Source organism: Cibotium barometz, chromosome 26 (genome assembly GCF_041138505.1).
Source record: "Cibotium barometz isolate CiBa-2024 chromosome 26, ASM4113850v1, whole genome shotgun sequence".
Taxonomy (NCBI): domain Eukaryota; kingdom Viridiplantae; phylum Streptophyta; class Polypodiopsida; order Cyatheales; family Cibotiaceae; genus Cibotium; species Cibotium barometz.
This window is the reverse complement of record NC_141071.1, coordinates 41496835-41514609: the sequence shown is the minus strand read 5'-3', so window position 1 is coordinate 41514609 and position 17775 is coordinate 41496835. Positions and strand designations below refer to the sequence as shown.

Below are 17775 nucleotides of genomic sequence, written 5' to 3'. Positions count from 1 at the left end.
ATTGAAAAAAAAAATGGGAGAAATCGGAGGAAGCTGAGAAAAATTGGGAGACGGGGGAAAATAAGGGGACTAAAGTGATATTGGGGGATAATGGAGGAATTGCAGGAAATGGGAGGGACTCCATAAATTGGAAATTTGCAGAAATAGGATAAAATTAAAAAAATTGGGGTGGCGGAGGAGGATTTGCAGCACAACATAACGTATAGATTGCTAGAAGAATAAGGACCGAGATTTTTTCATTTCTAACCGAAACAGAGGAAAAGGGGAGGGAGGGGAGAGGGGAAGTGAAGAGGAAACTTTCCGTACCCATACGGTAGTACGGAATGCAATGAAGTGATGATCGGTAAATGACACCGAATTTTATCACTGCAGTCAAAAAAGGAAATACTTTGGAAGTGTCTATGCATCAATCCACCCCCACTCTCCTAGATTCCACAAACATCTTAATGAGGCATCTTTCTTGTATCCAAAGTCTCCACTATGGACTAGCGACCATATGGCAACAAATCAATGCTTTTTTATGCCAGCTCTCATCCGAATTATGATGAATTCAGATAACCTGTGGAGTGACCCTCCTACTTGCAAATACTCCAAGCCAATGAATAGGAGTATCTCCATGGCATCAAAAAATGTCAAAAAAACTCAATGATTCATTATTATGTATGGTCCTTCTCCCTAAGGCCTACAGTAAGTCTCTTCTACTCCGAATATGGGAGGTCTTTGAAGGTCCTCCAAGAAGAAAGACCTCTATCCCGTTTGAACCACTGCATATGATCACTATCTTCCAGCTGGAGCCCTCAACCGGCATCCCTCGTAAAGTTTGGCCAGTGTGTGGCCAATCATAGCAGTCTTGTAATTGTTGAGTTCCATGGGATCTCTAGCTTTATGGATTCGTGTGATGATATGGGCTGTCCAAGTGGGTGGGGAGCCTTCTAGTTGAACATATGGGCTAGGAGGGGTGCAAGAATTTCCCCCGCATGGGAGATGTGCTCTGCCAAGAGGCCCTCGTGGTCCTGTGATCTACCGTTTTTGAGTCTCCGCATGGCTCAGGCCACCATGGCGGTTGTGAAAAAGGTGGGATGGGACATGGATGTGATAGTGGTGGGATGGGGGGCTGATTTGGTACTTTGACAAGCATCGTGCATACGTGTGCCATATGGATGGAGATGTGATGGGTGTGGGTGGGCGTTTCTCCCAGATTTTCTTCCAACCCTCATTACAATTCACACCTTTGAGAGATTGCTATAAGTCCTTGTATTGGCGCTTAACATGTGCTTGTTTCTTACATCTAGTTCTATATCGATTAATCCTTTGACCATCTCTCTCTCAGATTTGGCCAGTTGCAACCTTGCATAGGAGACGATCACGTGTTGTGCAGCATTCCTCCTCATACCAATTGTTCTAGGGCATGGTGCCGGTAGGGGGTATGGCGGTGGATCGACTGGTGGACGGAAATGCGGCTCTGGCAGAGATGTGTAAGATTGTGATGAGTTGAGAGGTGAGGTCAGCTAGTGGGAGATTGGGGTCTACATAAGTTAGATGTTGGTAGAGATGGTCGGAGTCCCCATCATGGTGGAAGCGAATCTGGGTGTAGTGGCAGATGTGTGGTGCATGGTCGAGAAAAGCTGAGGCTAAAGAAGAGATAAGCATGGTTAGCTCCCGGGGGGCTGGTGGGAATGGTGAAGGGATGTATGGATGTGGCTAAAGCCAGAGATCCCATCTGGTAATCCACTACACTCATGCCTCCGCCATGTGGGAAACAAATGAGAACAGAGAAGTAAGGGGGAGAGAGAGACTTCGAGAGAAAAAGACAATGCTTCAAAGAGAGAGAAATTGCACGACTCAACGATGTGACATGTATAACCATCAAGTGCAATGCTTTTATAGGCTTAGAGCCTCTCTTATATGACATCATTGCTTAGGTCATTATAGGTATAATCTCTAGATATTTTAGTAAGCCACTCTAAGAGTGGGTTTAGACACATACACATGTAGCTCTTTTAGAGGTTGTTCGCACACCTTCATTCGTTTGTACTTGGATAAGGCTTGCTCTCCAACACTATTGCCTGGATATCGAGCTCTTCGTACAAAAAGCGAGTTCTTTCATGCAATGGTTTTATGTCTCTTCTACGCTCCGTTTTGCTTTTGCTTGCCATGTGGCAAGTTCTCTTCCAAAGGGCACATTCAGTGATATTTTGAGTTCATTCTCTTGTGATAATTCCGTTCTACTCAAGTATCATCAAGAGATGGATGTCTTGGTGTGTCCAACATCGAAATCAGCTACGTTCATTGATTTTTATGATAACAGTGGTCATCACAAATTATATCTTTCAAATTTGGTTAAAGTTTATTGGTTACCAAGAACATACTTATGACATGAGGGTAAGCTGTCCAACTTTGGTGGAAGGTGAGGGGGCAGCAGTCTGACACATGTTGTGCAGTATATTCTCTATGTATGAGAGGTGGTTGTCTGGCTTCAATGGGAGCGGCAACATTGTGGCAACTTGTTTGGTTCTTCTTCGTTTGGTTGCAATGACCGTAACCTTGGAGATTTGTGTTGATAGTTTGGTTGTTGCGATAGAGAAGACTCTCTGCTCCCCTCAATGGAGAGACACGGGCTGGTTCTAGAGGCTCAAGAGAACCACATCATGCTGATGCCGCTTCGACAAGTAGTCTTTGTGACGCAGATGAGCCTGACACTTTAAGGAAGCCCAAGAAAATGAACATGGGATAAGAGCCATGCATGACAAGATGGATGCCATCATACATGGCACATGGGATTTGGTTGACTTGCCCTATGGCAAGAAAGCTATTGGTACGAAGTGGGTTTACAAGGTCAAAGAAAGTCTGATGTTACTATTGCCAAGTACAAAGCAAGACTTTAGCAAAGGGGTATGTTCAGCAAAAGAGCATTGATTATGATGAGACTTTTGCACCTACTTCCAAGATGACATGGGGACTTGCATCAAGAAGTGTAAGTGAGTCAACGCATGGGTTTGTGGCGCATGGTCGGAAAGGGAAAGTATGTAGATTGTGCAAGGCATTGTATGGCCTCAAACAAGCTCCTCGAGCTTGGTATGAAAAGATCATGCTTATTTAACCAGCTAGGGCTTCCAGAATAGTCCAATGGAGAGTACCCTCTACGTCAAGGTGGACAAAGAGGATTTGATTATCATCATCCTATATGTGGATGATAAGTTGCTAACAGGGACCTATGGAAGAAATAAAATTGCAGCATTCAAGGCTGCTCTTGAATCCTCATTTGAGATGTCAGATCTCAGGTTGTTAGAGTACTATTTGGGCATACAGTTTGTAGAGTTACAAGGGGGCATCATTTTGCTGCAGTCCAAGTTCATAAAGGGTCTGCTACAAAGAATTAAAAAACAGGATTGTAAGTCTATTTCTACTCCATTAAGTACCTTGCCTACACGATAGGCAGTGGCATGCTCTTGAGTACCCTGGATGTATTTCAACATCCTCATACCTGCTTTACAGTGGTTCTCCCAGAGATTATTTTTGAACCTGCTCAAAACACCTACTACAAAACTGATTTCTGGCCTCATACAAAACATCAAAGGTGTCTTCATCAGACAACTTCAAGTCAACCTCCACAGAGTATTGTTATGAACCTGATAGATCAAGGCATGCAAGGAATGGTCTTTGGAGCATCGTCAAAACCCGCCAGGGGACAAGAAAAGATCCAACTACAGAAGTTTAGATCTTAAAACGCAATGGGTATCATTGGTCTTAGTCTTACTCTTGGTAAAGACTACAAGAACTCAAAAGATCATGTTCAAGCAACCATTATTCCGCCTGGAAGTCAAACCTGAAGAGATACTTGTAGAACTCATCAGTTGATTGACATATATCATGATGCAGCTTTCTAGTCTCAACTCCAAAACAGCAGATGATGAGGATGCAAGGGCCATCCTTCTCTCTAGTGTGCAAAGAAACTCCTTTTGACAATGTGGACTCGTTATTGCAATCATGCTTGATGAAAAGCCGTTTGCAGCATCTAAAGAACAAAACGGCAAAATCAAGTTTAACAATGGAAAAGACTTGGTCATTTAATCAAAGATTGCTGGCAGCAGGCTCGTGACATCAAGGACAAAGAAGAAGGTAATGTGAAGAAGAACCTGATGTTGGAGAAAGTAGCTTTTCAGCTACAAAACTGGCTACCTCTTCTAGACTATGCAATTTTGGCATTGTAACGTATGAGCTTAGTCCAGTCTTGTTTGTGTGAATGCAATGATAGTGCCTTGAATTGTATAACTCCTTTATACTTTGCAAGCCCTTTGCTCAATAGGGTGGTGGTGCAACTAGATGATCATCTTTAATTTTTTTGCTCAACACCTCTTTAGTTTGATAAGGTGTCACATGCATCGAGCTTGGCAATTGGGTATTAACAAGCCATAAAACAAAGCCAAAGGACCTTTAATCCTTCCTGAAAAGGGCTCAAACAACAAGCCAAAGATCATCATAAAGCAGAAGTAATGAGGTGGGGATAAACAGGAGGACCCAGTCACAAATCCTAAGCCAACTGGCTTGAAACACAATAAATTCTAAGTCTTGGCAGTGTCAGCCTATTTCAAGATTTCTCCTGTTTTGTATTTCACATCAAAGGTTTTTGGAAAGAAAAAAATCACATTCTAGCAACAACCAAGTAAGACACGGTTCATGAATGTCGTGGACCAAGCAGAAGCAAAGACTTGAGGCAAGCAGAATGAGATTGTTGATGGCCCTCAATGTATGCTACTGTCTACAAACTCCTCATTTAAACAACACTTTATCTAAAACCGTAAACACGTGATACATCAGCCCTTGCCTGTTTGTCACCAAAAATGTCATTCGACCTGAGTCCCTCAGCATCTTGAACATGGAAATTAGCTGTGGATCAAAATAAATGTACCTGCATTACAAAAGTAACCCCATTTTGTACCAACGAGAAAGAGCAAAAGCAAACATCAGCCAAATGTCCTAAATCTGGGGCTAGGTCATTAGTTGATGGTAATACAAATGAGCTTCCTCCATTTTTACAACTCCTGCAGCAGCAAACAATGGAGGCAGAAATGTGTGTGTATGTGTGTGTGTGTGTGTGTGTGTGTGTGTGTGTGTGTGTGTGCGCGCGCGTGCGCGCGCGCATGCATGTTTGGTGGTGGGGGTTGTATACAACACACACACACACAAGTTGATGGTAGCCTTCTATTCTTACTTGCTAGGATCTTCAGCCACAGCTTGTTTGAGGGTTCCATCTCGATGGCATAAATCAACTGCAGCCCGTATATCCTTATACATTTGGGAGAAGCTGTGACAGAATAAATATTGATTAAAATCAACAACCAGCTTATTTCTGTTGAGTTCTCACTGCTTAGTCACAAATCCGCTCATCAAAAATCAAAGGACAGCATTGGTAGTGCAGGGGCTTATTATGATCTCTTAGAAAAGTAGAGGGGTTGCACATTGTACCACTCCTCACCCTCTATCTCTGGCCCCTCCAGTCTTTCTGGCTGTAGTCCAGGCAGGACCCTTCTGACTTCAGGGTCCCCCTCTCTGGCCCTTGTTTTTCTGGTTGGGGCCTATCCTCTGGATTTGGGACCCATCCGTTCTAGCAACTGCCTCTGGCCTAGGTTGATCTGGGGCCCACCTATCAATGGGCCTTTCAAACCCTTGTGGATCTGGATCTAGGTCTGGATTCCCATAGTGATGGGGCTCCCCTGCTCATGGGCTTGTCTGGACTTATGGGGCTAGTTCTTATCTGGATCCAGAAAGGAAAATGACTTGAAAAGCTCAAAGCTAGGAGAATAGACAGTACCCAGGGTACAATTGGTCTAGTTTTAACTATGCCCCCTTAAAACTCAATCTATCAAACCATGGCTGCATTTCACGTCCAATAAAACATGTTTTCCTGTTGTACTTGTTCCGAATTAATAAATACTACTACGCACCAAAGGACCTAGCCTCCACAACATAGATCTAACATGCTTGCTATGCAAACTAGATCAGATCAAACTCAAGAAGCTCCTTCTGCTATTGTTGGCATGCTTTGCATGACCTGTTGATCTTTTTTCAACCACGTGTATGTATCAATAGGGGTTATTAGATAAAGGAACAATTTTTTTTCTCCATTCCAAAACCTGCTGAAGTATGGGTCATTGGAGTCCACGGAGGATAGCCCCTGCTCACAAGCCAGGCATACATAGATGCTGCTACGTTGCTCAGTATTCACTTGAAAAAAACTTGTCCAGATTTTCTAACCTAATCAGAAATATCTGTTTATTGAGTTGAACACTTACTTGAAAGGGACTGATGGTCCATCATCAGAATTTTCCCTATAAAAATCACAAAAGAAGAGCATCTCAGAAGATACCTCTGAAGGAGCTTTATCAAGACCTAAGCATGGTGTCTCTCAAAAGCTCCACCTTGTGCACTAAAAGCTTAAGAGTAGTCACGTGACAGACATACTTAGCAGCCCCAGAAAATTTATCAGGGTTCAGATCCCTGAATTCAACAAGTTGTGCAAAAAGATAGGCTTCAGCCAGAGAGAAGAGTGTGTCAATCAGAGCATAATCAGGTTCGTCATAGGCTTGTTGCAAAGGGCTGTTCCCATATATCGCTAATCGGTCCTGCCTAGAAATCTCACAAAACCCATGATATGCCACCTTGACATACTTGTGACGGTCCATCTGAAATTTGAAAAGATAGTAAACTTTTAGTACACTATTACGACGTGATTTAAGGTGCCGTTTTACTTAATTTGAAATTATAATCCCACACCATACTATCTCATTGCATTAAGTCTACTTTCCAATTTGACATTTGAAATATACAGTGACAAGATTTGACATTTGAAATATACAGTGATAGGGCATACCAAACAGTAGTTTAAGTTGCAAGAAACAACTCTTTTATCATATACAACAATAAATCCATAAAAGGGTTATGGGGCAGCCTAAGTGGCCGCCTGTTAGCTGCCAAGTGGACTGACACTTGCCTATAATTATCCATCAGTGAATGTCGACCAAAATCTGAGAGAAAATGGAGGACCCACAGTTTATGCAAGTTAGGGTGGTACAACTGTTACGTGTCCTGTATTTGCTTGTCTAGAGAATCTAGGGGGCTTGGCCAATGCTTGTTGCCATGCGACCAATGACTCCCTAAGGCTAAAACCCCCTTTTTGAACCTTTCACCTTTATGCATAAAAATGCCTCGGGCCTTTTCCTACGCAGTTCTTCACATCGACCACCCCAAGTCTCAAACACTAGCCTAGCCCACTAAATTCAATAGAAATTCTAGGAAACCCATAATACAGAACTTTGTAACGTCCCATCCTTAAGCATGAAAACCCATGTGAAACCATGCCACTGTTCACTTTGTGGACATTTTTGCTGATATAATCATACCCCAGGTCCTGCAGACTCCATGAGCATCCGATAGGGATCCAGTGACGCATATGAAAACTAGATGCACAGGAACATAGTCTCATAACATGCTGACTATAAAAACAGAGAAGTAAAGTGATTTTCAGGGACGAAAGGCCTCAGGGTCCTTCTAGGTCAGTAGACAATAAGCGTTTCCTGGTGGTCCTGTCCTTTCACGCTCTTCTACAGAGAAGGGATTATTATGCTTCCCAGTCCATGATGTATTCTTAAGCGTTCCCCCAACCCTCCCTCCCCCTTCAAATGACCACCGATTTTTGTATGTCCTGCTATTTCAGTCACAACCCTTCAACATGTGATAAGGTAGGTCAGTATAATATTTCTAAGACCTAGCAACTTGAACTTTGTGATGGCATTCACTTGAATTTGAAGAAAATATTGATTCTAAAAACAACATGTGCATAACTTTTGAGTGTATATGGACGCGTCACACATGACTCCAACTCTTAAGTAGGGATCCCAAGACGCACTTTGATTGAGCTTCCAGACCACCTTCAAAACAGTATGCACCCAATCATGAAGACATGTTACTTTGATTTTGCTTTTGGGATGATAAACAGCAGTAGTCAACTGTGTTCTCCTTGCTCTACAGCCTTGTAATTTGCCTCTTGCTAGTGTTACCTATGGCACTTAAGGAAAGAATCTACTGTGCTAATAACTATTATTATCCCGTGAAGGGAGTTGGTGAGATGTGCTCACAACGGCAGATGAAACCGGCCTCTGGTAGAAACCAAAGTGCGGTAGACTAGCAGTCACCCTTCCAATTGTAGTCCAAATAGATAACAAAATTAACAGGAGCTAGAATGCCCCAAAACTGAAAGGAAATCGACACCTGTTGGCCCCAAAGCTTGGCGCCCCTTTCGGTATTTCTTTATTCAAATTCAATGAAATGTATTTCTGAGTACAACAAAGCCAGTCCCGGAGAGTAAACCTGCATGTCCAATCTGGCAACCCTCAAGACCTCTTAGCACAGAGGATTCACACACAGATCTGTGTCCCACAAAAGCAACACACTGTGCTTCCCTCTAATCAGCCAAGGCAATTCAGCAGGGCAGCCTTGAGCACACATCTGGCATATTCCATGAACATGGTTTCACAACTCAGTTCAAATACACATCCACTGTCCAATCTCTGTTTCCACCCTTCAAACTGCCATACCCCTCCTCTCACAAGGGGCCAGATGACACAACTCTGCAGCAGACATAAGCCAGTGGAAAGAAAGAAAGATTGACAAGTGCAGAGCTTACCAATTCAATGCGTGGTTCTGCACCAAAAGGACTGACTGTACCAGTCTGTACTTGCAACAGCCTGTCTGTACTGTTCTTCCCGTAGCCGCCTGACTGATGCCCCACCTGGACTCTGATAAAACGCCGCCTGCAACTGTTCAAGACTGAACAGTACTGTAGCAGCCTGTACCTGTCTGTACAGGTCTGTAGTACCTTGTTGTACCTATCCGTACAGGTCTGTACGTACAGTTTCTGCCGCCTGTACCTACTCGACAGGACTGTCCTTGACAGCCTGCACCTGTCCGTGCAGGTCTGCACTGTCTGTGTCAGCCTGTACCTGTCCGTACAGATCTGCGTTGTCCCTATCAGCTGCACTTGTCCGTACAGTTTTTCGCCTGCAGCTACTGTCTGTACCAGCCGCAGCCAACCTGCTCAGTGTTCGCCTGTACCTGCAACACCTGTACCACCGCCTGCTCTGTACGGACAACATCCACCAGCACTGTACGGCCTGCAAACACCTGGTCTGTACGGCCAGGTTCTGTACGGCCTGCTCTTCACACAGAAAATCTAGCAGCCAGTCGACAGAGTTTCTCTTCTCCTCCACGCACGTAGCTTGCACGATTTTCCAAAAGCAAGAGAGAGAGAGAGAGAGATGAGAGAGGCATGTAACTCCCAAAACCCCCCCTTCCAATAATATCCTAGGCTCCCTTTTTTTTAATATTCATTAAAGTTCCTAAGGGCCACTTATGCCTAGGGGCCTCCCAAGGTTAAAACATTAAAAATATGTCCTTGGTCCCCCTTCACATTTGAAGATGTCCACCATATTTCTATTTGTCCGGGCACCCCAAATATGAATCATTTAATATTTATCTTGCTCACCAACCACCATGCCCACACTTGTGCTGTTCCATTTTCACAGGGTCATGACATACCCCCCTCTTGAAAAATGGCAAGCGTCCTCGATTGCAATCTAGTGATACAGCAAAATATCCAAAGTGAAATGTACAATATGGCAAGATCAGCGTCCCAATCTCTCTAAGCCATGCATATGTAACAACATTCACGGCAAACCAATGGTGTAGTAGTAGTCCAAGTTGTATACCACTATGAACCATACACAACCACAACATCCAATGTGACTAGTACACATATATCATAGAAGTCCCATAAACAGATGTGCTATCAGCCATCAGTACCTTCGGGTGAGACAAAAGCTGCACCAAGCGACCTCTAGATGTCATCTAAGCCTGTCTGTATCAAGGGAGTGGAGGTGCTACCCCCCTCTTGGGCATCAGGCAATGCTCCAGACCCATGCTCTGCTGAACCTGAATGAGCCATAACAAGAGTCGGCTCCAACTCAAAGGCATCAAGATAAAGCTGCAAAACCTGAGGTGAATCTGTTAAGTCACCTTCCTCCATCCACTTCGCATCCATCGGTGAATAGTTCTTGAACTTCACAAGATAGCGACGGGAAACTTTACCTCGTACCTTTCTTTCCTTATGTGCCAGTATCTGCTCTGGAATAAGAACCTCATCAAGTTCCTCAACTTCCGGCTGAGCCTCATCTAATACATCCTCAGGCACATCCCCATGGAAAGGTCTAAGGAGACTCACGTGAAATGCATTGTGAATCCTCCAGTGATCTGGTAACTTCAAGCGATAGGCCACCTCACCAATCTTTTCCAACACCTGAAAAGGTCCATAATAGCGCATGCTCAACTTAGGGAATAAGCGCTCTTTACCCTTCATCTTCTTGAGCCTAGCCTTTTCACATCGCAAAAGAACCCAATCACCCAATGCAAACTCTAATGCACGTCTGTGGCGGTCTGCAGCTTTCTTTTGCTTTTGCGGAGTTTTCTGGAGTGCCAACTTAACTCTCCGATAAGCTTCATCCATGTTTTCCACATATTGATCAGCCTCAAAGATCTTATCCTTTGTGTGCAAAATGGGTGGTACCTTCTTCCCTCCTTCCACAATCTCAAAAGGCGCCTTGCCCGTCGAGGTATGGACAGTGTTTGTAATATGCGGAAGCTTCGGAGAAGGATCGGTACTTCAAAACTCAGAAAACAGCACTCTTTTCGCGACGGAATTAACGCACAAACTGAAAGACTATGTGCAGAAAATAGAGAGAGAAGGGGGAGATGGAGAAGGACACAGTATTGGGTCCCAATTACCCTCTGTAGGGCCCCCACCACGGATGGTGTATTTGCTTTATTAGAATGATGTAAATCTGAAACAAATACAAAGTACTTGACCTTTTCTTGGCTGGAAAACCTGCCCTTGACCTTCAGTCCTTCACCCCTTAGCTTTAGCACTGTTCTTGGCTGTCCTGGCCCTTGGTTGCTTGGAGCTCTTGGTGAATTGTGAGATGGAATCAATGAATTATGGGCTGGGCTTTTATACCCTTCACTGCATCCAGTCGGCTGTCTTTATGAAGTCCCACGACTGAGTCTGATTAAATAAATGCTTTCACACCTATTTTACTACTGTCCAGCCTGCGCATACCTTCTGGACAGCTATCTGACTGCTGGGCACCTTGCGTAGAGGTGTGGGACTGCCCCCCACACCTGGCCGACTGGCTGGGTAGGGCTTCTAGCCCTGTCGGCTGCCTGTCCAGCAGCCCTAGGGCTGGCTGACAGCCCCTCCAGCCCAAGCCATGGCTGGTGGGCACAATGTGGGCCCTCCTGGCCCCTTGGGGGTGGTTTGTCCCTTCGGTCTTTATTGGCCTGTCGAGTGTAGGCCTCTTGCGCTTTAGCCAATCTGTCTTTAACGGACTCTAGTATCTCCTGGTAAGACTCCGTCACTCTGTTCGCCTCCGGTACTGAAGACGAGGTCCTGGTTAACAACGACTGGAAAGGCCTTCCAAACGCTGCCTCATATGGAGTCCTGCCAATAGCTGAAGAAAAAGAGTCATTCAGAACAGCTTGAACTAAAGGCAAAAACGATTCCCACTTACCTTGCTGATCGTGGACATAACACTTCAGCACATCAAAGGCCAACTGGTTGTATATCTCTGTCTGGCCATCTGTCTGTGGGTGGAATGCACTGGAAAAATTCAACTTAGTACCAAAATTATCAAACAATGCCCTCCAAAAATGACTGGTAAACTTGGCATCTCGGTCTGACACTATGGTCCTAGGAATCCCACCAATCGGGTACCAATGCCGAATGAAAAGCTGGGCAACATCCTCGGCGGTCACATTGGCCCTGCAAGGAATAAGCATCACAAATTTGCTGAACCTGTCAACAATAGTCAAACACTGTGTATTACGCTTACTCGGACTGGGAGGCAGATTTGTGACAAAGTCCATCGAAATGTCTTGGAAAGGACCCTCAGGAATTGGCAAAGGCTGTAACAACCCTATCTTCTTTCCACGAGGAGCTTTCACCTTTTGACAAATGTCACAGCGTTGTACATAGGTAAACACATCACGCCTCATCTTTGGCCAATAGTATTGCCGTTCTAATTTCTCCAGAGTCGAATTCATGCCCCTGTGACCACCTGTAATGGCGTCATGGGCATCATGGAGAAGAGCTGCCCGGAATGATTTTATGACACATAGTCGGCCTTTGTAGTAAAGCCAACCATCGCGTATCAGAAAATGGCATGGTCCTGTGGCATCCAATGCCTGTTCCCACTGCGTACCGAATTCCTCGGAATCCGCGTACGTGTGCTTCATGTCTTCTAGTCCTGTACCAACAAGGTCCAGTCTAGTGGTCTGAATCGCGGATACTTGTCCCTTCCTGCTCAAAGCATCGGCCACTGGATTGGCCTTTCCTGGAAGGTACTCAATCATGCCACCAAACTGCTGGAATATCTGACTCCAGCGGTGCTGTCGATCACTCCACTGTGCACTGGGCATCGTCTGAATCCAGCGCAATGCCTGATGGTCAGTGCGAACCTCGAAGTCACGGCCATACAGAAAATGTTTCCAATGTTTCAAGGCCTGAATGACTGCTAGGAGTTCACGATCGTAGACTGAGTAATTCTTTTCGGCGGGCAGTAACTTACGAGACATGTAAGCTACTGGATGACCATTCTGTTGCAATACACCACCAATTGCGATGTTACTCGCATCGGTGATCACCTGGAATGGTTCGTCCCACGAGGCAAGGGCTAAACAAGGCGCTTCTGACAAAGCCACCTTGAGGTTCTGGAATGCCTCCAACGCTCGTGGAGTCATTCGAATCTTTTGCCTCCTTGTTTTCACTCCCTTTAGCAGATCGGTGAGGTCTGCCGAGAGATCGGAAAACTTGTCAATGTGGGTGGAATATGCCTGGCATATACCCACAAATGATCTAATGTCATAAGCAGTCTGAGGTACTTCCCAGTTAACAATCTCGGCCACTTTAGCCGGATCAAGTCGAATGCCTTCGGCACTGATTATATATCCCAAGTAATGTACCTGGAACAGATAAAATTCTGACTTCTTTTCATTGATATAGAGCTCGTTGCTTTCCAGCAACTTAAGGACTTTCTCCACATCAATGTCATGCTGCTCAACTGTAGCTGAAAATATGAGTATGTCGTCCAAAAATATGAACACACACACTCCAATCAACTCCCGGAAAATACGCATCATCATGCGGTTAAATGTAGCTGGGGCGTTCGTCAAACCAAATGGCATGACCACAAATTCATAGTGGGCCCGTTCTGTACGGAAAGCTGTCTTGGGGATGTCCCCCTCAACAATCCGAACCTGGTGGTACCCACTCTTTAAATCCAATTTAGAGAACACCTTAGCTCCATTCAGCCTCTCGAGAATATAGTCAATTCGAGGCATCGGGAATCTGCTTTTGATAGTCAGCTTGTTGAGTGCACGATAATCGACACACAACCGAGAAGACCCATCTTTCTTCTTGACAAATAAGATCGGTGCTGCAAATGGCGACACGCTGGGGCGGATGAAGCCAGCTTGCAACAATTCTTGGAGTTGGCGGTCCAACTCCGATTCCATTGCCTTAGAAAGGCGATACGGAAACTTGCTCGGGGGTTCCGAGCCTGGGAGGAGGTCAATCTTGTGATCCTCCGGTCTGGACGGGGGAAGCTGGGGAGGGAGACTGTCCCGAAGAAAAATCTTCTGGAACTTTTCATGGAGAACCGAGTACTTCTCGGAAGCACTGGCCACCGTCTGGGCTGTCTGGACGTAAATCATCGCACATTGTGCGCCTTTCCTGACTGCTCGCTTAGCCTGCAAGTGGCTTATGAGCGGAAAGTTTGGAATACCTGGCTCACACTTAATGGTCACAGGGGTGTTTGACACATTCCGATCAATCTGGAACGTGTGCTTGTCCCACTTGACATCAGGAAGGAACTTGTGAAACCACTGGATACCCAAAATTATGTCTGCTCCTACAAGAGGGGCAACCATAAAGTCACGCACAAACTCTATGCCCTGAATGACTAACTTAGCACCTAGAGCTTCATACTTGACGCTCGTTGTCATACCTGTGCTAAATCCCTCAACTTGTTTGTCCACCGGAGTCAGCTCGAAACGGGCACGCCTAGCGGCCTCTTCCGTGATCACATCCTCCGTACTGCCGCTGTCAAACAAGACAACGACTCTCTGGCCACCTATGTAGCCAAAGGACTTGAGCAATTCGTTGCGCTCATACTCCTGGTCATGGGCGCCCTTCTGCTTATCTTCGAGCCCCCGGCTAATAATTGCTCCAACTGAAGCACCGGGGGTTGAAGAACTAGGGGTAGCCACTGGGGTCTGTGTGGGAGCTGTGCTCACCACTGAAGCTGTGGAGGCGGCGGCGGGCTTTGGAGGCTTCTTCGGACAATCCCGAGAAGTATGTCCTTTTGTGTGACAAAAGTAACATCTACCCTCCTTCCTGTACTGAGCAAGCTCCTCAGCACTCAACTTGCCACCTGTCTTGCCTGCCTCCGCTTTCTGGTCTGGAGTAAGCTTAGACGCATTATTCGAGTTCTTGGAGCCAGAGGCTCCCGGGCTCTGTCCTGGGGAAGACCCCGTCTGGTTCTGGCTTTTGCCCCCCGAGGTGTTAGCCTTGGGAGAAGCCGGCTGGGAAGTCTTGGGCTTGCCACCATTGTGTTTCATTTCTGCACTCTGCGCAAGCGAGAGTGCGTCCTCAAAGGTGGCTGGTCTAAACATACGCACCTCCCATTGGATGTGCGTGTCCAAGCCATACAAAAACTGCCCTTTCTTGTCCGTATCAGATAAGCCTAATTGTAGACACAAGGTCGAAATTCTATTGGCAAACTGAAGGACTGGTTGCGCATTCTGACGCGCACCCCTGAACTCGTCTTCGAGTCGCTCAAGGTAGTGGGGCGGTAAAAACCGCTGCTTAAGGTCACGGACGAACTCGTCCCACCCATAAGCTGCCATACCTGATCTGGTGTGGGCGTGAGCCCACTGAGTCCACCAAGGAATGGCCTCACCTTCCAAATACCAACTGGCTAAGATCACTTTGTCAATATCTGATTTCCTAACTGCGGCAAAGTAAGCTTCAAATTGATGTAACCATGAATACAGAGTAGTGGGATCGAGTTTACCATTATACTTACTGAAGTTCATTTTCTCGGGAAAATGATTCGAGGGCGCCGCCGGTGTCAATCTGGCGTCCAAAGCTCGGAGGTAACGCTCGTGTTCCACTCGTCGCATGGCTTCGTCTTCTCGTTGTCGAATCTCCAATGCCCGTATCTGCATCTCAAGCAAGGAGCTTGACTGCTGCTGTGATCCCTCGAGAGGGTCCCTGTGACGAGGATCTGGTATCTGAGGTACGGAAGGAGAGGGAGGAGGAGATGGAAAACGCGACGCTGGAGAGCGAGAACGCTCCTCCAGAGCCAAAATCCGCGCCTTCTGCTCATCCAACTTGGTTGTCTGGTCTGCAATTGCTCGCATCATCTGCTGGAACATGTCTTGTACACTCAAGCCGGGTGCCCTAGCTGGGCTGCCTGGTGCACTCTGGTCCCATGGTTCTGGTTCTCTCTCGTCGCCAAAGCTCGCCATAGCGGGAATATGCAGTTCCTTTCCGGAACGCAATCTGACCATCCACTATCTGTGTGGGAGACTTCCGGAGGCTTCCGGAGGCTAAAAACCAACCGTCCTTCGAGGGACAGGAGTCACTCCGAAAAGGGTAGTCCACCGGCGTCTAAAAACCAACCACACGAGCGAAAAAATTTTCTGGTTTTCTTTGCTGAATCTTCGTCCTTGAAGTAGGCTCTGATACCACTGTAATATGCGGAAGCTTCGGAGAAGGATCGGTACTTCAAAACTCAGAAAACAGCACTCTTTTCGCGACGGAATTAACGCACAAACTGAAAGACTATGTGCAGAAAATAGAGAGAGAAGGGGGAGATGGAGAAGGACACAGTATTGGGTCCCAATTACCCTCTGTAGGGCCCCCACCACGGATGGTGTATTTGCTTTATTAGAATGATGTAAATCTGAAACAAATACAAAGTACTTGACCTTTTCTTGGCTGGAAAACCTGCCCTTGACCTTCAGTCCTTCACCCCTTAGCTTTAGCACTGTTCTTGGCTGTCCTGGCCCTTGGTTGCTTGGAGCTCTTGGTGAATTGTGAGATGGAATCAATGAATTATGGGCTGTGCTTTTATACCCTTCACTGCATCCAGTCGGCTGTCTTTATGAAGTCCCACGACTGAGTCTGATTAAATAAATGCTTTCACACCTATTTTACTACTGTCCAGCCTGCGCATACCTTCTGGACAGCTATCTGACTGCTGGGCACCTTGCGTAGAGGTGTGGGACTGCCCCCCACACCTGGCCGACTGGCTGGGTAGGGCTTCTAGCCCTGTCGGCTGCCTGTCCAGCAGCCCTAGGGCTGGCTGACAGCCCCTCCAGCCCAAGCCATGGCTGGTGGGCACAATGTGGGCCCTCCTGGCCCCTTGGGGGTGGTTCTATACCTCCCCCATGCCCACACTAAGAGTGCAAATGCAAGCTCTTCTATCCTGGGGTAGCCCTATGGGCTGGCCCCTATCTCTACATGCAAACCTACATGCCTACAGAGGCCTGGCATCCAGTTGCAAACCAGATACACAGATCATCTGACATCATTCCAGAGGGAGACTCACAGCGCGGACTGGCACTGCTCCATGTGCAGGACAATGCACACCTGACCTTGGACTCATGTGCAGGACAATGCACACCTGACCTCGGACGACTGAGATGGATCCCTGGCTGACTCGTCCCGGACTGGGCTCACATGGGACCAGTTCACCATCCCAGGTCCTGCACCTTCTGTACAGAATGTCTACGTGGCATCCAAGTGCGGGATGCACGTGACAGTGTTGTTATATGCAAACTCCACCAAAGGAAGATACTTTTCCCATTGTTGCTTGTGCTCTGACACATAACACTTGAGAAGATCTAACACTGTAGAATTAGCCTCTTGCGATTGACCATCTGTTTGTGGATGAAATGAAGATGAAAACTTGAGAGTTGTACCCATGTTGTCAAACAACCCTCTCCAGAATAAACTCGTCATCCGTGGATCACGGTCACTAATGATAGACGAAGGCAAGCCATGATACTTGAAGATGTTCGCCATGAACAACTTCACCATATGATCAACTTTGATCGTCTTACGCACAGGAATGAAATGAGCTTGCTTACTGAACCTGCATATGATAGTCCAAATGCCATCATTCCCCGTTTGTGTCCGTGGAAGGTCTGTACGGCCAGGTTCTGTACGGCATTTTCCAAAAGCAAGAGAGAGAGAGAGATGAGAGACGCGTGTAACTCCCAAAAGTGGAGTTACCTCCCCTTCCAATAATATCCTAGGCCCCCTTTTTTTAATATTCATTAAAGTTCCTAAGGGCCACTTATGCCTAGGGGCCTCCCAAGGTTAAAACATTAAAAATATTAATGTCCTTGGTCCCCATATTTCTATTTGTCCGGGCACCCCAAATATGAATCATTTAATATTTATCTTGCTCACCAACCACCATGCCCACACTTGTGCTGTTCCATTTTCACAGGGTCATGACAGCAGATGGGTCAGATCTATGCCTTCCTGATGTGCCGTATGTTCTAGGGATAAACAAGAATCTCTTATATGTTTCCTCTTTTGCTAGAAGAGGACTTGCTGTCAGTTTTGAGGATGACAAATGCACAATTAGAGACCTT

The 17775-nt window shown here is 46.2% G+C and overlaps 1 protein-coding gene across 7 annotated transcripts in view; it reads right to left on the bottom strand.

Annotated features, from left to right (window-relative positions):
• LOC147623979 (HAD-superfamily hydrolase, subfamily IG, 5'-nucleotidase) overlaps positions 1–17775 on the bottom strand; it is a 112032-nt gene that overhangs the window by 69221 nt on the left and 25036 nt on the right. For all 7 annotated transcript variants that reach the window (XM_086820650.1, XM_086820649.1, XM_086820655.1 and 4 more), the window contains 4 exons: positions 6463–6683; positions 6294–6329; positions 5213–5305; positions 4826–4909 (listed from right to left, as the gene is read on the bottom strand). In XM_086820650.1, coding sequence (XP_086676776.1) covers positions 4826–4909; positions 5213–5305; positions 6294–6329; positions 6463–6683 — 434 coding nt within the window. The remainder of the gene's footprint in view (positions 1–4825; positions 4910–5212; positions 5306–6293; positions 6330–6462; positions 6684–17775) is intronic.